At 46.8% G+C, this 21,738-nt stretch overlaps 1 protein-coding gene across 1 annotated transcript in view; it reads right to left on the bottom strand.

The window, feature by feature from the left end:
* The window catches only part of LOC132584084 (uncharacterized), a 165,463-nt gene that overhangs the window by 30,303 nt on the left and 113,422 nt on the right, over positions 1–21,738 (bottom strand). The window contains 2 exon segments of the mRNA XM_060255881.1: positions 1,321–2,329; positions 13,680–14,819. Of these exon segments, the coding sequence (XP_060111864.1) occupies positions 1,321–2,329; positions 13,680–14,819 (2,149 nt within the window).

Raw genomic sequence — 21,738 nt, 5'->3', positions numbered from 1 at the left:
TGCTAAGGTCTCTAATTCAAGCAGAATCACCCCTTGAGGGTTTAACAGAGCAAACGTTCTCAGAGACTTATCTCTGCCAGTGCAATGAAATAGTCAAGCTGAGACTTCACACCTTGTGTCAGCAGAACAAACAGAGAACCTCTTAGGGATCATGGTTTTATTTAAAATAAAGCATCCTCTTTATTAGGCAACACTTTGATGAACAGGTGAAAGTTAAATCATACAAGTACAGAAAAAAGCACACAGTAAAAAATTGGGTCTAATAACATTCTCAAACTTAGCAAAACAGATAAGCATTACAGTTCCCTAAGATTTTGGCAAGTCACTTTTAAACTTCATAGGCAAAAAGCGAGGTACAATGGGAAGCCCGGCACATGTGACATGCTCACCCAATATAAGGCCTTTTCCAACTGGAAGCCACAAGTAGAAAGCCTGATCAGACCCTTCATGTTACATTTTTGATAGAGAAAACAGAGAAAAAGAAACAAAACTTTTGAACTTGAACATGCAATCGTCCACCACGTACAAACACTTGGACCCAAAACGCATTCTGCAAAAGAGTAACTATACTAGATGGAAAACAACATGTCTTGATAACTGCAATACATTTTTAAAACAAGTTTTTCAGACTTCAGACAGCAGTTGATCATAATTCACAAGAAATAAACCTCCTGTTCCTTCAGCACTAATGAACTGTCGAGGCTGAGAGGCAGCTCTGATCTTTTGATACTTTTCCTGATGAAGAACTGAACTTTACAGAGATTATGAAAATACACAATGCAGAAACATTCATAAATTGAATGGAAATTATGAATATCCTCTCTCGTGCATATGCACTGGTGGGAAGTAAGGGGTGCACTCTGACGGAACTCTGAGCTCACAGGAGCGCAGCTCCTGAACCATTCTGAGCGTTCCTCCTCCTCCTTCCGAGAGTTCCACCTCCTTGTCCATTAAATAGTATTGCAGTTGCATAGCAATCCCTGGGTGAGCTCCTATTTTTCTACAAAACTACCCCTGGACAGAACCTTTCCCCACATTACAGGCATTTGTATGGTTTCTCCCCTGTGTGAATTCTTTGACCTGAAGTAAGGTTTCTGCTGTACCTGAAGTTTTTCCACACATTAGGCCAGGTGTGGCCAACAGTAGCTCTCCAGATGTTTTTTGCCTACAACTTCCATCAGTCCAAGCCATTGGCCATGCTGGCTGGGGCTGATGGGAGTTGTAGGCAAAAAAACATCTGGAGAGCTACCGTTGGCCACCCCTGCATTAGGCTGTTATATGGTTTCTGTGTGTATCCTTTGGTGGGAAGTCAGTTTTGACTTCTGCCTGAAGCTTTTAGCACACTCCAGGCATGTATATGGTTTCTCCCCTGTGTGAATTCTTCGGTGGGAAGCAAGAGCAGAATGTTGAGTGAAGCTTTTCCCACACTCCAAGCATTTATATGGTTTCTCCCCTGTGTGAATTCTTTGGTGAGAAGTAAGAGTGGAACTTAGAGTGAAGCTTTTCCCACAATCTAGGCATTTATATGGTTTCTCCCCTGTGTGAATTTTCAGATGGAAACTAAAGAATGAATTGTAACTGAAGCTTCTTCCACACTCCAGGCATTTGTATGGCTTCTCCCCTGTGTGAATTCTTCGGTGGGAAGTGAAACTGGAACTGTCAGTGAAGCTTTTCCCACACTCCAGGCATGTATACGGTTTCTCCCCTGTGTGAATTCTTCGGTGGGAAGTAAGAGAAGAACTCTGACTGAAGCTTTTCCCACACTCCAGGCATGTATACGGTTTCTCCCCTGTGTGAATTCTTCGGTGGGTAGTAAGAGCAAAACTCTTATTGAAGCTTTTCCCACACTCCAGGCATTTATAGGGTTTCTCTCCAGTGTGAATTTTCTGATGGACACTAAGGTTAGAACGGCAATTGAAGCTTTTTCCACACTCCAGGCAGGTATACGGTTTTTCCCCTGTGTGAATTCTTCGGTGGGTAGTAAGAGCAGAACAATGACTGAAGCTTTTCCCACACTCCAGGCATTTATAGGGTTTCTCTCCAGTGTGAATTTTCTGATGGGAACTAAGGTGTGAACTCCGACTGAAGCTTTTCCCACACTCCAGGCATTTATAGGGTTTCTCTCCAGTGTGAATTTTCTGATGGGCACTAAGGTGTGAACTCCGACTGAAGCTTTTTCCACACTCCAGGCATGTATACGGTTTTTTCCCTGTGTGAATTCTTTCATGGGAAGCAAGAGTGGAACTGCGACTGAAGCTTTTCCCACAATCCAAGCATTTACATATTTTCACTCTGTTGCACATCTTTTGTTGAACAGGAATAATTGATACTTCAGTGAAATGTTCTCCTCTTGCAGTGCTCTCATTCCTGATCTCTACTTGACATCTCTTTTGCTGTATAGACTCATCCCTCTCTAAAAGACTGGAATTATTCCTCCCTTTGGGTGGGTGTTTTCTCTCCTTCTTCCGTGGTGCATGCAAAGATTCAAACTTCTCTTTCGCATCTGAATGTGTATCCTTGTTCACCATTGGTGAGTGTTCTTCTTCATCATTCGCTGACTGCCACACGTCTCCTGCTGAAAGAAAAGGATACCTGGTTGGATGATTTGGCTCTTTCCACAAATGCAAAGTGTCCAGACTCGCTCCCCCATACTTAAATCAGAATGGAGATCTCTCAGCCTTTGTATCCCTGTCAGAAGTGGGAGAGGTATTACAAAAAAGAAATTCAGAATGCAGAAGTACCACGCACACCGTAATTAGCTAGATTAGAACAAAAGAGAAATAATTAGGGGCAGAAGGTTAGCATTTGTGAGATAAGAGTCCTGTATCCCTGTTCAGTCCTGGGGGTTCCATTGTTCTCAATTTGTGGATAAATTTGATTGCCGCAATTGTGCTTTTTAATTTCTCCTTTACACTTCTCTGTTTAAGGGCTGCCACTCTTCGGCCCATTCTTTCTTTTGTGTAGGGATTGGATTGCTTGTCTGACAAACAGAGTGGAAGGCCATCGCTGCAATTTGCTGGCATATACAACCTCGGGAGATCACATGTGAATGTACCAGAGATGGTAGGGCTGGTGTGGTTGGGTCTTGTGATGGGGGTGTCCGAGTGAACTTGGAGACAGAGTTTACGGCAGGCTCTGGACTCAGATTCTGTGTCCAGGTTAGGAAGGGCTTTGTTCTGGGTCTGAAGCTGCTTACAGGCCAGAGGGAAGAGAAGGTCTGCATCCCAATGCCTGTGAGAGAAGCGTGTCATCATCCAGCATGGTGTGTTAATGATCCACTGGATGGCTTTTAGCTGAGAGGTGCATGTGACCACCAGTAATGAACATAAGGACATATGAAGAGACCTGGTGGGTAGTTCCAGTCAACACGCAATCGTGTATTAATCAGAAGAGACAAATCTGGAAGGAAGGAAGGAAGGAAGGAAGGAAGGAAGGAAGGAAGGAAGGAAGGAAGGAAGGAAGGAAGGGAGGAAGGGAGGAAGGAAGGAAGGAAGGGAGGAAGGCAGGGAGGGAGGGAGGAAGGGAGGGAGGAAGGGAGGAAGGAAAGAAAGAAAGAAAGAAAGAAAGAAAGAAAGAAAGAAAGAAAGAAAGAAAGAAAGAAAGAAAGAAAGAAAGAAAGAAAGAAAGAAAGAGAAGAAGATGATGATGATGATATTGGATTTATACCCCTCCCTTCACTCTGAATCTCATAGTCTCTGAGAAGCCTACAATCTCCTTTATCTTCCTCCCCTGACAACAGACAGAGGTAGTTGGGGCTGAGAGAGCTTTCACAGCAGCTAGTCTTTCAAGGACAGCTCTGCCAGAGCTATGGCTGACCCAAGGCCATTCCAGCAGCTGCAAGTGGAGGAGCGGGGAATTTAACCCGGTTCTCCTAGATAAGAGTCCGCACACTTCACCACTACACCAAGACTTCCCCTGCAAGAGGCTGGATTTTATATCGGCGTCTTGTATGGACCAGAACTTTCACAATCACGTGCAACCCTGCTCCATGCCCAGGGCCAGGACAGCAGTCTGGGGTTGCTTTGAGTCACAACTCTACCATAAAGCACATATTTTCTGCTTTGCAGGCCCAGAGAGGCAGCATCAAGGCCTGGAATCCCTAGATCAAGGGATTGGAGGCAAAAGAGGGCTGGCCAACACCCTGCTCTGAAAAACTCTCCCTCCAGAGCGGACAACACTGAGCTGGACTTGGCAAAAGGGCCATCAGAGGAGGCAGAAGGAAATCGCCTCTTGTCCTGGGTTGAAGATCTACAGGCACCATTTCAGCATCCGCTATTCCCCCAAACCCTTTGCAGGGCAAACTGCAAGAACAAGCAAAGCCACAGAAATTCACCAGCCCTTGAAAGGAAGCGCAGGCCACACCCAGTCCCAAGACAGACTTCTGAAGCCCCCCTACCTGCCAATCCATCACAGTCCAGGAGAAACGGCTCTTTCTCTTCTTCCATCCGGGATATGAGATCAGGTTTGGCGATCAGAGGACCTGTTTATCAGGGGGGAAACCCACAAAATTAGACCTCTTTTGTGTGCTCATCAATTCAACCATTCCAAACCAGTTCAAAAGAGCACCCTAATGAATAATAAAATTTAATGAATAATAAATAATAAAATCATAAAATTTGTGGCAGGGGCTGAGCTTTCGTGACTCACCACTCACCACTTCTTCTGCTCACCGTGACTCTTGACGGTCATGCCCTGCCACAAATCCTCTTAGTCTTGAAGGTGCTCCTGCACTCTCGCCCTTTTCTGCTGCTGCAGACAGACTAACATCTGGATCTAACTCTGAGCCGGACTGACTGTCCCTCCAGAAACACACACAGGCAAGCAATGGGAGCGGCAAAGAGGGGTATCGTATGGGGTCAAGACTCATCCCTCTTTCCTCATACTGAGACTCTGTAGGAGCATGGACATGGGGCCAGGCACTCATGTGTCCCCAACTCTGGGCCTCTTGAAAGCTCAGCCTCTGTGTGCACAGATTGAAGGTGGATGCAGCATTTCCCCCCAAAAAAGTGAGGTAATTCTTTAAAAAGAGCTGATTTTTATTCAACATTAAGAGAAAGGAAGACAAGAAAGGAAGTTGGCAGCTGGCAGTCAAAACAGGTATCTATTTGGGCACCTTTAAGACCAACAAAGTTTTATTCCGGGTATAAGCTTTTGTGGGGGGAAGGATTTAAGCGAAAATTTTTGCTATTTTCTGGGGCAGTCTGAGGCGCTAGGCAACGAGAGGGGTGCTGGCATGACATTGGCAGTCATGTGCCTGTTCCATGCCAAGCTGAGATGGAGAGGCCAGCTGAGAACTGAAATGACAGCAGAGGCAGCAGCCACATCTCAGCCCAGACTGGAGGGAAGCCCCTACTTAGAGCTTCCCACCATCTCCAGACCAGGCCTCCCTTGGCACCTCTTCCGATGCCCTCTAGGGGGTTCAGGTCTAGAAGTGCCAGGAGGCGGGAACCTCTCTGCAAGGAGAGCACAGAGCCCTCCCCACACCAGAGGGAGGAGATCGGAGGGGGGCAGAGACCACCAATGGGACCAGGGCAGGCAGCCTGGCCACGTCCTTCCTCCCTAAGGAACACCTCACAGTCACTCCTCATGCAAGAAAGAGAAAAGGCTCCTCACCCAGAGAGGCCACGTTCCCATAATTCTCCAGCATGACTTCCTTGTACAGAGCTCTCTGGGCTGGGCGCAGCAGGCTCCACTCCCCCAGGGTGAAGGTCACGGCCACCTCTTCGAAGGACACCCCCGCCTGCAAGAAGGAGAAGGAAGCATTGCTTTACCACACTGGAAAGCTGGTCCATGGCGGGGAGGGGAGCCAAAAACACAGAGAGCCAATTCATAGTAGAAGAGCAGCAGAAAGAGGTGGTAAGAGGAGCCCCAAAGGGACATCTCCCCCCACCTCCAGCCCTCCAGGGAGCATTTTGGAACCAGAGGGGTCTCCTCAGCCACAGGGGGCAACCAGCATTGAGGAGAAGAGGCCAATGATGGCCATATGATAACGGACCAAATACTTTTCGATGGGAAAATTCAGTATTGCTATGAAGCCATCTGGATTTGGACCCAATCAAAAGGAATGTTCCAATTGTCCTGCTTGTCTACAGAAACCACCCTAGACAGGGGGGTGACCTTTTTTTTGCCTTCCCAACAGAGAACACGAGAATCAAGGGGAAGGAGCCCGATCATCTGAACAGAGAAGCATCCCTACTGCCTGCCCCACGTTTCCCCAGAGATCCTGCCTCCCCCTGTACCTGAGCTGGCTGCATGGCGGCCCTTTTCCCTTCAGCACACAGAGAAGATGGCGGAAGAGGCCTCAAGGGTGTCTTTCCACTGACCTGGGAGGGAGAGAAAGACAAACATCGGGAATCCATTTTTGCTCCACACACATTTCCTGTGCCAGTCCCTGGAGTCAACCTCTCTCCAGGCTGGATTCAGAGCACAGTTCAAGATCCTGGATTTCAGCTTTCAAGACTCAGGAGCCTTTAGCCCACATCTCTCCCCTCAACCGGCCATTCTATCTGAGTGAGGGAAATGGATTAGAACAGGGGTGGCCGAACTGTGGCTCTTTCACACATATTGTGTGGCTCTCAAAGCCCCCACTGCACCATCAGCTGGCTTGGAGAAGGCATCTGTCTCTTTACAGCACTTCTCCAAGACAAGCCAGCCGGTGGCTTGGAGAATGCATTTAAAGTTAAAGTTGCTTTCTTTTCACCTCTCCCTCCCCCAATCTATTTCCCTTCCTTCCTTCCTGTTTTGCGGCACTCAAGCATCTAATGTTCATGTCTTGTGGGTTCTCAGATACCTGATGTTTATTCTTTGTGGCTCTTACATTAAGCACGTTTGGCTACACCTGGATTAGAAATCTGAGCTGAAGTGAGACAAGTGAATGGAAAAGGTTAACACCCAGCCAGCAGTTAATTGGTAAAAAGAGGTGTTTTAACAAAGGAGATTCCAAAGTTATGGCGACATTATTAGCAAAATTTATGCCTCCAAGGTTGCAGATAAGGGACCAGGGGTCTTGGCAGACAGAAATGTAGAGTACAGATGAAGACTTAAAGGCAGTGGACACCTACTGAGCATGCTTAATGGATTTATGAATATGCATTTGCATGCCCAGCATAAGCAATTGCTTCATTTACATGGTCATACAATGTTATGGTGAGGGTGGGGATCATATTAAGGAGCTAATGTGTAGTGGGCGGCCTGGAAATTGTAAACCGGGGTGGCCAAACTTGCTTAACGTAAGAGCCACATAGAATAAATGTCAGATGTCTGAGAGCCGCAAGATGTGAATGTCAGATGTGTGAGAGCTACACGACATTCAGGAAGGAAGGCAGCAAATAAATGGGGGGAGGCTGGGAAGTGGAAAGAAAGCAACTTCAAATGCAGTCTCCAAGCCACTGTCTGGCTTGCTCGGAGAAGTGATTCAAAGAGAGAGATGCCTTCTCCAAGCCAGCCAATGGGGGGGGCCTTCAAGAGCCACACAATATGCGTGAAAGAGCCACGTGTGGCTCCTGAGCCACGGTTTGGCCACCCCTGTTGGAAACCTTGCTCTCTCATCCAATGAGAGGACAGGGGAGGGACTTGCAGCCGGTGATAGGCATAAAATGTATTTTTCTTTAGTCTGGACTTCGGGCTTGCCTGGGGAGTACAGCTCCTACTGATATCAAAAAACTTTGGAACAGATCTACCTGACTGGCTGACTGGGGAGGGCGGGGTATAAATGCAAATAAGAAAGAAAGAAATCACACGAGGGCCCTTATTCATCCAACCCTCTCCTCCCCTGGAAACATTTTTCCCTCAAACTCTGCCAACCCCTCCTCCCTCCTCTTCTCTGGGGGCAGCAACACCCTCCTGCCTGCCCTCCCCCCCCCCCAACAGATTTCTTAGGAGAATATTCTGGGAATGAGGTGGGAGAGCCCTAATAGTGTAACAAGAAATGCTGGAGGGGGGCTCCTCTTTTTCTTCGGGGGGAAATTTGTATAGGCAGACTAGGGTTGCCAAGTCCAATTAAAGAAAAATCTGGGGACTTTGGGGGCGGAGCCAGGAGACTTTGGGGGTGGAGCCAGGAGACATTGGGGGTGGAGCCAGGAACAAGGATGTGACAAGCATAATTGAACTCCAAGGGAGTTCTGGCCATCACATTTAAAGGGACAGCTCACCTTTTTAAATGCCTTTCTTCCATAGGAAATAATTAAGGATAGGGGCACCATCTTTTGGGGCTCATAGAATTGGACCCTCTGGTCCAATCGTTTTGAAACTTGGGGGGTATTTTGGGGAGAGGCACTAGATGCTATTCTAAAAATTTGGTGCCTCTACCTCAAAAAATAGCCCCCCCAGAGCCCCCAATACCCACGGATCAATTCCCTATTATTCCCTATGGGAATTGTTCTCCATAGGGAATAATAGAGTGCCTAGTAGACGTTTCCCTCCCCCCCCACGCTTTCTAAAGGGGGGGAGGGCCTCCATACCAGGGAATCCCCCCTCCCTCTCTCACACACACAAAAACTTACTTGGTCTTCTTCCCTCTGCCTGCTGTGAAAACGAAAGCAAAGAAAGGGAGGGGCCGTTCTGAAGCCCTTCCTGTTTCCTCCTTCCTGCCCAGCCTTAAAGAGGCAGACATTTTACAAACTGCTCAGGACAGACATTTTACAAACTGCTACACCAACATGAACCCTACAGGTATGTTCTCCACCCCCCTCCACCCCCCCCCTACTTCCTGATTTCTGGAGACCAGGGGATGAAGCTGAGAACCCAGAAGTCTCCCGCCAAAGCGGGTGGGTTGGGAAGCCTAAGGCTAGGGTTGCCAAGTCCAATTCAAGAAATATCTGGGGACTTTGGGGGCGGAGCCAGGAGATTTTGGGGGTGAAGCCAAGAGACATTGGGGGTGGAGCCAGGAACAAGGGTGTGACAAGCAGAATTGAACTCCAAAGGGAGTTCTGGCCATCACATTTAAAGGGACAGCACACCTTTTTAAATGTCTTCCTTCCATAGGAAATAATGAAGGATAGGGGCACCTTCTTTTGGGGCTCATAGAATTGGACCCCCTGGTCCAATCGTTTTGAAACTTGGGGGGTACTTTGGGAAGAGGCACTAGATACTATATTGAAAATTTGGTGCCTCTACCTCAAAAAACAGCTCCCCCAGAGCCCCCAAAACCTCCGAACAATTCCCCATTATACCCTATGAGAATCGATCACATAGGAAATAATGAAGATGTTTCCCTCTCTCTCTCCCCCCCCCCCCTTTCTGGCCAGTCTGAAGCAGCGGATCAGCCTCTCAACTCACCATTTGCTGCCAGCTTCTTCACAGAAACACACACAGACACACCATCCTAAATGGAAGCCTTTCAAGTCAAGCTGCTGACATCGGGGCTGGGTGGGAAGGGCCGCCATTCCCCCCCGCTTTCCAGAGTTTTGGCTAGCGGGAGAAGAAGGCTTCAAATCGGGGGTCACCAGGCAAAGCGGGGGATTTGGGAAGCCTACCTAAGGCAGACCCAGGTAGAGCTATTTATGTCCGAGATTCCACTATGAGGATATCAGTAATAATTTCAGAGAGAGAGAGAACTTTAAAAAAACCACATGATTTGGTAATAGAGAGAGAATTGTCTTAAACATAGAATAATAACCAGGACTTTTGAAATATCTTAGATCAGTGGAAATTACTCTGGTCTTTGGCTTTATAAAAAACTTATTTAATGTTTAAAACATTAAACTTCAAAACTTTAAAAGAAACCCCAGATGATATTTAAATCCCCAGAAAAGATACTGATCTAAATCCAAACAGAGCCCACATTGTTGGGAAGGATGTCAAACCAGGTACTTTCAGGCACGGCTGGGGGGAATGTCCCAGGGTGAACTTATTCTGACCATCAGTGGCTAGCATTATAAATAAAATTTTGAATTGTACAATTCCTCCTACGCCAGAATCAATCCCACTGAATTTCTGGCCAGCTTTAAAAATTCACAGCTTAAAAGGGAATTGGTATCATTATTACTAATCGCTCTGAAGATTCTTGTAGCTAAACACTGGAAGGAAAAGACTAGGCCAACATTCAACAATTGTGAACTTAGATGCGGGAAGTTGCAGCTGTGGATAAATTAGCTCCACAAAATTTATATAGCAGAGGTTCCCACAAAAAAGAATAACTTTCTAGAAAAATGGTTCTCTTTTTCTGACTATGTAAACCATAATAAAGAAGTGAAAAATACAATTCCAAAGAGATAGCTGACTTTTTTCCTTTTACCAGACATGTAGCAATGCATAAAACTGTAATAGTATTGGCATATATTTACTAAATTTACTCCATTTCGGATTCTGCATCATCTGTGGTACCATGTATAAATGTTTGTTAATTTCTATTTACGTATTATTCATACATGTATGGAGTATTACTATTATTATTATTTGCAATTGTTGTGTAAAAATAATTTCAAATTCTAGTTTTAAAAGATAAAATAATAAAAATACACACATCCACTGAATTAAACTACCACAGAGAGAAGAACACCAGAAAAACAGATCTTTAGCAGAGCGGATAGGGGGTAATATTTGTGGGGGTGTAAAGGGTTTCATAGCTACCTGTGCAGTGAGCAGAAGTCCAAAGAGGAGGCAGCAGAACGACCAGTGTTCTTCTGAGGAAGGTTCCCAAGCAGAGTTCAGGGGTGTGAGTCTGAAGGCTCCAAGACTGAACACCCTGAGCAGGCCCAGAGACCCTCCTTAAGTAGACTGAAACATGTCCTGAGGCACAAGCAGTCAGTATGTTCCTCAGAACAATGTATGATTGGATTAGGACGTTAGGAGACAATGTATGCAAAGAGGAGCAGATGGGTGTTGCTGAGACAAAGGGGCCAAGGAACCCAAGGGGATTGGTGTGGGTGTAACCACTAGGTGCTGATAGCCCATTTCTAGAAAGGGGATGGAGAAGAATTCAAACTCGGCAGGGTGATTAGAGTATTCAAAGGGAAGCAGGAGAGCCATTAACATTTGAGGTGGAGCCAGGAGAGTTGGGACTCAGAGAGAGGGTGTTGGCAGGAAATATTGATACAGATACACCCGGAGGTGTTATTAAGAGAAGATAAAAAGATTTGAGGAGAAGGCAGAAATTCAAGTGAAAAAGACTTATCCACTTTTCTTGGTTCTTTGCATTTGCTGGAGGCTGAGAGGAGTCTTAGTGTAGCTGGGTCTTGGCTTTCTCCCCAGCCTGGGGACCAGGCCTTAGTCGGATACAAGGGAGAGGCATCCTTATCTGCATTGCTAAAGGCATTTATGTGCTGAACCTTGAGGCCACAGTGTGTCTGAGGGATGGGCCAGCTGGACCAAAGTGAGCTCAGACTCCATTTTGTGTGGCAAGCCTGGCACAGGGTTTCCAGAGTGATCCGATCCCATGCCCATTGTTATTGAGGGTTCCAGAGTGATTAACGCATGGAATTCACTGCCGCAGGAGGTGGTGGCGGCTGAAGCATAGACAGCTTCAAGAGGGAATGGAATAAACATTTGGAGCAGGGGCCCTTCAGTGGCTATTAGCCACGGGGCATAGAATGGAAATCTCTGGCTGAGGCAGTGATGCTCTGTTTTCTTGGTGCCTGGGCAGGGGGGCAACAGTAGGAGGGCTTCTATTGTCCTGGCCCCGCTAGTGGACCTCCCGATGGCACCTGGTTTTTTGGCCACTGTGTGACAGAGTGTTGGACTTGATGGGCCATTGGCCTTGTGACTGAACCGGCCCGATTCTGCCTTCAGACCCGGTCCCGTCAACTCCCTATTGAGTCGCCAACTCCTGGAGGGAGCTATTTCTCCTCCAGCCACTTGGGCTCGCTGCCACCACCTGCTCAGTCTAGGGGTTCAGATTGAGAGGAAGAGGACTCCCAATCCCCCTCTCCAGCTCTGAGGCCAGGCCTCAAGGTCCTCTGCCACCCTGTACTTGGGTATCACAGAGACCAGAGCACTTCTTCGGGAACCCCTGGAGGATTGGCACCTTATCCAACTGCATGCCTTCCCCCTTCCCTTCTTTCTCTTATTAAACATTTTTACTGTTTTAAATGCTGGCAGTCAAACTCTGTACCACATAGATCCCCAACCGCTTAGACCACGCTGCTTTATGAAGGGGGCCCCGGGGAAGGGGGAAGGCATGCAGTTGGATAAGGTGCCAATCCTCCAGGGGTTCCCCGAAGAAGTGCTGTGGTCTCTGTGATACCCAAGTACAGGGTGGCAGAGGACCTTGAGGCCTGGCCTCAGAGCTGGAGAGGGGGATTGGGAGTCCTGTTCCTCTCAATCTGAACCCCTAAACTGAGCAGGTGGTGGCAGCGAGCCAAGTGGCCGGAGGAGAAATAGCTCCCTCCAGGAGTTGGCGACTCAATAGGGAGTTGACGGGACCGGGTCTGAAGGCAGAATCGGGCCGGTTCCATCACATCTGGTGGCAGAAGTGGATAAGAACAAACAGAGAACTTGATTGGCCAGGCATTTTTTTTTTTAGTTGGCATTTTGAATTTGATACGCGCAAGCACCCAGAGGAAGCAACAGAGATTTTGTTTTATTTTTGGGTCATCTGCAGTAGGGAAAGTTTAGTTTAGTTAGGATGGAGCGTGCCAAGAGACGGGACATCCTGAAGATGACAAAGCCACAGCTCCAGGAAAAGCGTGCAAAGCAAAAGCTGGAGTGTGACAACATGACTGTAGCAGATATGCAAGACCTCCTGTTGGAGCATAATCAGCATGCAGGGGCACCTGCAGAAGTGCAGCCCACCCAGTCGGAAGCAACCTTACGACTACAATTGGAACTGGAGAGAATGCGTATCGAGGCGGACCGAGACTGCAAACGGGAGGAAAGAGAGAGGGAAACAGAGATGGAGAAAATGAGCAGAAAATTTGAGGGAAAAGAGCTGAAGCCAAGCTTAGGCTTCTACATGTCTCATTTGACAGTACAGGAGTCACATAGAAGGATTGAGCTTACGGCCCTACGTACTGGACATCGGAGTACAGATCACAGGCTCTGGCCCTTTACCAAAATGTGCTCCTGAAAACATATCATCCTATCACTTGCAGAAATCCAAGTGAACGGCAGCTTTTGCGAGCTCCCCTAGCAGGCCCTTCCCCCAGGCTTTGGGAGCAACATAGACGGCACAAGAACAGGTAGTTGCCAAGTTTGACCAGTTGCAGGGGAGCACCTGCTCAGAGGAGCCCACCTGTCCTGGAGGAGCAGAGGGGGAAGAGGTGGTCCTGCAGATAGGAGTAATCCAGGCTGTGACACGCTTTGCATGCAATGGCCAATCCCTTCAATCCAGCCTGCTAAGAACTCGAATTCAAGCAGAATCACCCCATGAGGGTTTAACACAGCAAACCTTCTCAGAGACTTATCTCTGCCAGTGCAATGAAACAGTCAAGCTCAGACTTCACACCTTGTGTCAGCAGAACAAACAGAGAACCTCTTAGAGATCATGGTTTTATTTTAAATAAAGCATCCTCTTTATTAGGCAACAGTTTGATGAGCAGGCGAAAGTTCAATCATACAAGTACAAAAAAAAGCACACAGTAAAAATTAGGTCTACTAACATTCTCAAACTTAGCAAAACAGATAAGCATTACAGTTCCCTAAGATTTTGGCAAGTCAGTTTTAAACTTCATGGGCTAAAAGAGAGGTACAATGGGAAGCCCGGCACATGCATTACTTTCTTCGGTGGAAAGTAAGACTGAAACTGTTAGTGAAGCTTTTCCCACACTCCAGGCATGGATACGGTTTCTCCCCTGTGTGAATTCTTCGGTGGGTAGTAAGAGCAGAACTCTGACTGAAGCTTTGCCCACACTCCAGGCATTTATAGGGTTTCTCTCCAGTGTGAATTTTCTGATGGATACTAAGGTATGAACTGCGATTGAAGCTTTTTCCACACTCCAGGCATGTATACGGTTTTTCCCCCGTGTGAATTCTTCGGTGGGAAGTAAGACTGGAACTGACAGTGAAGCTTTTCCCACACTCCAGGCATTGATAGGGTTTCTCTCCAGTGTGAATTCTTCTGTGGGAAGTAAGAGTGGAACTGCAACTGAAGCTTTTCCCACACTCCAGGCATTTATAGGGTTTCTCTCCAGTGTGAATTTTCTGATGGACACTAAGGTGAGAAATCTGACTGAAGCTTTTCCCACACTCCAGGCATTGATAGGGTTTCTCTCCACTGTGAATTCTTCTGTGGGAAGTAAGAGTGGAACTGCAACTGAAGCTTTTCCCACACTCCAGGCATTTATACGGTTTCTCTCCAGTGTGAATTTTCTGATGGACACTCAGGTGCGAACTCTGACTGAAGCTTTTCCCACAATCCAGGCATTTATAGGGTTTCTCTCCAGTGTGAATGTTTTGATGGACACTAAGCTTTGAACTCTGACTGAAGCTTTTTCCACAATCCAGGCATTGATAGGGTTTCTCTCCAGTGTGAACTTTCTGATGGACACTTAGGTGTGAACTCTGACTGAAGCTTTTCCCACAATCCAGGCATTGATAGGGTTTTTCCCCTGTGTGAATTCTTTGGTGGGAAGTAAGATTGGAACTGTCAGTGAAGCTTTTTCCACACTCCAGGCATGTATACAGTTTTTCCCCTGTGTGAATTCTTCAGTGGGAAGTAAGATTGGAACTGTCAGTGAAGCTTTTTCCACACTCCAGGCATGTATACGGTTTTTCTCCTGTGTGAATTCTTCGGTGAGAGGTAAGAGTGGAACTGCGATTGAAGCTTTTTCCACACTCCAGGCATGTATATGGTTTTTCCCCTGTGTGAATTCTTCGGTGGGAAGTAAGAGTGGAACTGTTAGTGAAGCTTTTTCCACACTCCAGGCATTTATATATTTTCATTCTGTTGCACATGTTTTGTTGAACAGGAATAACTGATACTTCAGTGAAATGTTCTCCTCTTGCAGTGCTCTCATTCCTGCTCTCTACTTGACATCTCTTTTGCTGTAGAGACTCATCCCCCTCTAAAAGACTGGAATTATTCTTCCCTTTTGGTGGGTGTTTTCTCTCCTTCTTCCTTGGTGCATCCAAAGATTCAAACTTCTCTTTCGCATCTGAATGTGTATCCTTGTTCACCATTGGTGAGTGTTCTTCTTCTTCATTCGCTGACTGCCACACGTCTCCTGCTGAAAGAAAAGGATACCTGGTTGGATGATTTGGCACTTTCCACAAATACAAAGTGTCCAGACTCGCTCCCCCATACTTAAATCAGAATGGAGATCTCTCAGCCTTTGTATCCCTGTCAGAAGTGGGAGAGGTATTACAAAAAAGAAATTCAGGATGCAGAAGTACCATGCACACCTAATTAGCTAGATCACAACAAAAGCGAAATCATTAGGGGCACAAGATTAGCATTTGTGAGATAAGAGTCCTGTATCCCTGTTCAGTCCTGGGGGGTCCATTGTTCTGAATTTGTGGATAAATTTGATTTAAGCAATTGTGCTTTTTAATTTCTGCTTTACACTTCTCTGTTTAAGGGCTGCCACTCTTCGGCCCATTCGTTCTTTTCTGTAGGGATTGGATTGCTTGTCTGACAAACAGAGTGGAAGGCCATCGCTGCCATTTGCTGGCATATACTACCTCGGGAGATCACATGTGAATGTACCAGAGATGGTACGGCTGGTGTGGTTGGGTCTTGTGATGGGGGTGTCCGAGTGAACTTGGAGACAGAGTTTGCGGCAGGCTCTGGACTCAGATTCTGTGTCCAGGTTAGGAAGGGCTTTGTTCTGGGTCTGAAGCTGCTTACAGGCAAGAGGGAAGAAAAGGTCTGCATCCCAATGCCTGTGAGAGAAGCGTGTCATCATCCAGCATGGTGTGTTAATGATTCACTGGATGGCTTTTAGCTGAGAGGTGCATGTGACCACCAGTAATGAACATAAGGACATGTGAAGAGACCTGGTGGGTAGTTCCAGTCAACATGCAATCGTGTATTAATCAGAAGAGACAAATCTGGAAGGGGAAGAAAGGAAGGAAGGAAGGAAGGAAGGAAGGAAGGAAGGAAGGAAGGAAGGAAGGAAGGAAGGAAGGAAGGAAGGAAGGAAGGAAGGCAGGCTGACTGACTGGAGAGGGCAGGGTATAAATGCAAATGAAAGAAAGAAAGAAAGAAAGAAAGAAAGAAAGAAAGAAAGAAAGAAAGAAAGAAAGAAAGAAAGAAAGAAAGAAAGAAAGAAAGAAAGAAAGAAAGATGATGATGATATTGGATTTATACCCCTCCTTTCACTCTGAATCTCAGAGTCTCTGAGAAGCCTACAATCTCCTTTACCTTCCTCCCCTGACAACAGACAGAGGTGGGTGGGGCTGAGAGAGCTCTCACAGCAGCTACCCTTTCAAGGATAGCTCTGCCAGAGCTATGGCTGACCCAAGGCCATTCCAGCAGCTGCAAGTGGAGGAGTGGGGAATCAAACCCGGTTCTCCCAGATAAGAGTCCGCACACTTAACCACTACACCAAACCAAGACTTCCCCTGCAAGAGGCTGGATATCATATCGGCGTCTTGTAGGCGCCAGAACTTTGACAATCACGTGCAACCCTGCTCCATGCCCAGGGCCAGAACAGCAGTCTGGGGTTGCTTTGAGTCATAACTCTCCCATAAAGCACATATTTTCTGCTTTGCAGGCCCAGAGAGGCAGCATCAAGGCCTGGAATCTCTAGATCAAGGGATGGCAGGCAAAAGAGGGCTGGCCAACACCCTGCTCTGGAAAACTCTCCCTCCAGAGTGGACAACACTGAGCTGGACTTGGCAAAAGGGCCATCAGAGGAGGCAGAAGGAAATCGCCTCTTGTCCTGGGTTGAAGATCTACAGGCACCATTTCAGCATCCGCTATTCCCCCAAGCCCTTTGCAGGGCAAACTGCAAGAACAACAAAGCCACTGAAATTCTCCAGCCCTTGGAAGGAAGCGCAGGCCACACCCAGTCCCAAGACAGACTTCTGAAGCCCCCCTACCTGCCAATCCATCACAGCCCAGGAGAAACGGCTCTTTCTCTTCTTCCAGTCGGGATATGAGATCAGGTTTGGCAATCGGAGGACCTGTTTATCAGGGGGGAAACCCACAAAATTAGACCTCTTGTGTTTTCATCAATTCAACCATTCCAAACCAGCTGAAAAGAGCACCCTCATGAATAATAAAATTTAATGAATAATAAATAATAAAATTTGTGGCAGGGGCTGAGCTTTCGTGACTCACCACTCACTACTTCTTCTGCTCACCGTGACTCCTGACGGTCATGCCCTGCCACAAATCCTCTTAGTCCTGAAGGTGCTCCTGGACTCTCGCCCTTTTCTGCTGCTGCAGACAGACTAACACGGCTGCCCATCTGGATCTCACTCTGAGGTGGACTGACTGTCCCTCCAGAAACACACACGCAGGCAAGCAATGGGAGCGGCAAAGAGGGGTATCGTATGGGGTCAAGACTCATCCCTCTTTCCTCATACTGCGACTCTGTAGGAGCCTGGATATGGGGCCAGGCACTCATGTGTCCCCAACTCTGGGCCTCTTGGGACCTCAGCCTCTGTACACAAAGACTGCAGGTGTGTGCAGCATTCCCCCACAAAACAGTGAGTTGATTCTTTAAAAAGGGCCGATTTTTATTCAACATTAAGAGAAAGGAAGACAAGAAAGGAAGTTGGCAGCTGGCAGTCAAAACAGGTATCTATTTGGGCACCTTTAAGACCAACAAAGTTTTAGTCTGGGTATAAGCTTTTGTGGGGGGAAGGCTTTAAGCGATAATCTTTTGCTATTTTCTGGGGCAGTCTGAGGCGCTAGGCAACGAGAGGGGTGCTGGCATAACACTGGCAGTCATGTGCCTGTTCCATGCCAAGCTGAGATGGAGAGGCCAGCTGAGAACTGAAATGATGGTGGCTTGGAAAATGCATTTAAAGTTAAAGTTGCTTTCTTTTCAACTCCCCTCCCTCCAATCTATTTCACTTCCTTCCTTCCTATCTTGCGGCTCTCAAACATCTAATGTTCGTGTCTTGTGGGCTCACAGACATCTGACGTTTATTCTTTGTAGCTCTGACGTTAAGCAAGTTTGGCCACACCTGGATTAGAAATTTGAGCTGAAGTGAGACAAGTGAATGGAAAGGGTTAATACCCAGCCAGCAGTTAATTGGTAAAAAGAGGCAAAGGAGATGACAAAAGAAATGGCTACATCAGGGGTGGCCAACGGTAGCTCCCCAGAGGTTTTTTGCCTATAACTCCCATCAGCCCCAGCCATTGGCCATGCTGGCTGGGGCTGATGGGAGTTATAGACAAAAAAATATCTGGAGAGCTGCCGTTGGCCACCCCTGGGCTACATTATTAGGCAAAATTTATACCTCCATGATTGTCACCTCCCAGGTACTTTCAGGCATGGCTGGTGGAAAGGTCCCAGCGTGAAGTTATTCTGACCATCAGTGGCTAGCATTATAAATGAAATTTTGAATTGCACAATTCCTCCTATGCCAGAATCAATCCCACTGAATTTCTGGCCAGCTTTAAAAATTCTCATCTTAAAAGGGAATTGGCATCATTATTACTAATCGCTGTGAAGATTCTTGTAGCTAAACGTTGGAAGGAAAAGACTGGGCCAAAAATTCAACAGCGGTGGACTGAGGGATGGGCAGTTACAGCTGTGGATAAATTAGCTCCACAAATTTATATAGCAGAGGTTCCTACAAAAAAGAATAACTTTCTAGAAAAATGGTTCTCCTTTTTTGACTATGTAAACCATAATGAAGAAGTGAAAAATACAATTCCAAAGAGATATTTGACTTTTCTCTCTTTTACCAGACATGCAGCAATGCAAAGTATTGGCTTATATTTACTAAATTTACTCCATTTCGGATTCTGCATCATCAGTGGTACCATGTTTAAATGTTTGTTAATTTCTATTTATGTATTATTCATACATATATGGAGTATTATTATCTGCAATTGTTGTGTATAAATAATTACAAATTCCAGTTTTAAACAATAAAATAATAAAAATACACACATACACTGAATTAAACTAGCACAGAGAGAAGAACACCAGAAAAACACCTTTAGCAGAGCGGATAGGGGGTAATATTTGTGGGGGTGAAAAGGCTTTCATAGCTACCTGTGCAGCGAGCAGAAGTCCAAAGAGGAGGCAGCAGAACGACCAGTGTTCTTCTGAGGAAGGTTCCCAAGCAGAGTTCAGGGGTGTGAGTCTGAAGGCTCCAAGACTGAACACCCTGAGCAGGCCCAGAGACCCTCCTTAAGTAGACTGAAACGTGTCCTGAGGCACAAGCAGTCAGGATGTTCCTCAAAACAATGTATGATTGGATTAGGACCTTAGGAGATAAAGTATGCAAAGAGGAGCAGACGGGTGCTTCTGAGAGAGACAAAGGGGCTCAGGAAGCCAGGAGGATTGAGGTGGGTGTAACCAGTAGGTGCTGATAGCCCATTTCTAGAAAGGGGATGGAGAAGAATTCAAACTAGGCAGGGTGATTAGAATATTCAAAGGGGAGCAGGAGAGCCATTAACATTTGAGGTGGAGCCCAGAAAGTTTGGACTCAGGTAGAGTGTTGGCAGGAAATATTGATACAGATACACCTGGAGGTGATATTGACAGAAGAAAAAAAGATTTGAGAAGACAGAAATTCAAGTGAAAAAGACTTTCCCACTTTTCTTGGTCTTTGTATATGCTGCAGGCTGAGAGGATGATTAGTTTAGCTGGGTGCTTGGCTTTCTCCCCAGCCTGGGGACCACACCTTAGCCAGAGACAAGGGAGAGGCCTCCTGATCTGCATTGCTACAGGCATTTATGTGCTGAACCTGGAGGGCACAGTGTTTCTCAAGGATGGGCCAGCTGGACCAAAGTGAGGCCAGACTCCATTTTGTGTGCCAAGCCTGGCTCAGGGTGTCCAGAGTGATCCGATCCCATGCCCATCGTTATTGAGGGTTCCAAAGAGTGATTAACTCATGGAATTCACTGCTGCATTAGGTGGTGGCGGCTGAAGCATAGACAGCTTCAAGAGGGAATGGAATAAACATTTGGAGCAGGGGTCCTTCAGTGGCTATTAGCCACGGGGCATAGGATGGAAGTCTCTGGCTGGGGCAGTGATGCTCTGTTTTCTTAGTGCAAGGCAGGGGGGCAACAGTAGGAGGGCTTCTATTGTCCTGGCCCCACTAGTGGACCTCTCGATGGCATCTGTTTTTTTGGTGTGACAGTGTATTGAATTGAATGGGCCATTGGCCTGATCCAACATGGCTTCTCTGATGTACTTTGCAGTTGACTACTACTGTAATAAATTATAAAAAATCTGAAATATTATTATGCAATAAGCCACTTTTATTTGTAATAACCCTGAAACATCTTATGCAATACACCACTTGTATTTATTATTCTTTTTTTGTTATTTGTAAGCAGGGTGTGACAGCTCCACCCAGTGATATAAGAGCAGAACCCCTTGGGCCCCCTGAGCAAAAGGTTGCTAGCTGTGGGGCTGTCAACTCCCCACTCCTTCCGAAATGGGCCTCTGGAAGTCACTGGAACTTCCTTCGACTTCCCAAGGTGCAGATTCGGATCCTGCACTCCAGTCCGCTGCAGGAACCACCTGGCTCTGCACTATGGGGACAAGCGGTCCTCACTGGAGTAGAAAGGGTGTCCCCAGGGAGGCAAGGAAAACACTGGGGGTGCTCTCTTTCAACCGTTGTTGCATCCCCCCCCTTTCTCCCACTTTGGGGCTTGCAGTGCAGCCCCCAACCCACAATCCCCCCCTCCAAAGCCTCTTGGAGCTCACCAGGTTCCCTCCCACCCACTGAAGTAGAAGCCTGCATTTCACTGAGAGGGGTTTTTTTTTTGCAATCGACGGAAGTCGAAATGGCTGCCCCCTTCCAGTGTAACCCACACCATGTGCCTCTCTAGGACTCCATCTCTCTCTCACCCTCCAAGTCAAGGCTCATTTTGTAAAAGGGAAAAGGAACGGTGGTGGTAGGGAGGTAATCAGGTATAAAAGGGCACTGATTTCCTCCCAGTTCCCCCACTCACTGTGTCAGGAATTGCCCCCCCTCAAAAAAAGGAACCATCACGCCATAGTGGTGAATAATGCCACAGAAAAAAGCTCCCCAAAGAATCCCCGCTTAGAGAGGATTTCGGCCCTTCAAGGGAACCAAAGGGATGAATATAATAAAGCTCTGGTAATTGAGGGGGGGGGTTGCCTGACAGGGATGCCAGCCTCCAGGTGAGCCCTGGAGGTCTCCTGGAATGACAGCTCATCTACAGACCCAGATTTCAGGAAAGCTTTTGACAGGGTTCCCCGTGGTGTTCTGATGGGTAAACTAGAGGAATGTGGACTAAACTCTGGGACAGTTAGGTGGGAAGGGAACTGGTTGCAGGACCGTACTTTTCTATCTTTTTATCTATGATCGGGATGAGGGTATGAATACTGATTAAATCTGCAGATGAGTCTCTGCTCACTTCTTCAGAGACAAAAACTCCTCGCCTGCCACAAATTTCGCCAGTGTTGGACTCTTTTCTACTGCTACAGAGAGACAAACAAGGCTACCCATCTGATCTATCTCCGTGGAATTTTGTGGTTTGTCTTTTTCACAGACACTATGGAGGATTACACAGTGTTAGACAATTTACAACAACGGGAATGGGACATCCAGGAAACAATATAACAAAAGTTGGGATTACAACATTTAAAAAAGGAGAAAATGAGCAGAAAATTTGAGAGAAAAGAGCTGAAGCCAAGCATAGGCTTCTGAGTGTCTCATTTGACGGTACAGGAGTTACATAGAAGGATTGAGCTTATGGCC

The sequence above is a fragment of the Heteronotia binoei genome, chromosome 1 (assembly GCF_032191835.1).
Source record: "Heteronotia binoei isolate CCM8104 ecotype False Entrance Well chromosome 1, APGP_CSIRO_Hbin_v1, whole genome shotgun sequence".
NCBI classification, from domain to species: Eukaryota; Metazoa; Chordata; class Lepidosauria; order Squamata; family Gekkonidae; genus Heteronotia; species Heteronotia binoei.
The sequence above is the reverse complement of the archived record's forward strand: the minus strand, read 5'-3'. Positions and strand labels throughout refer to the sequence as shown.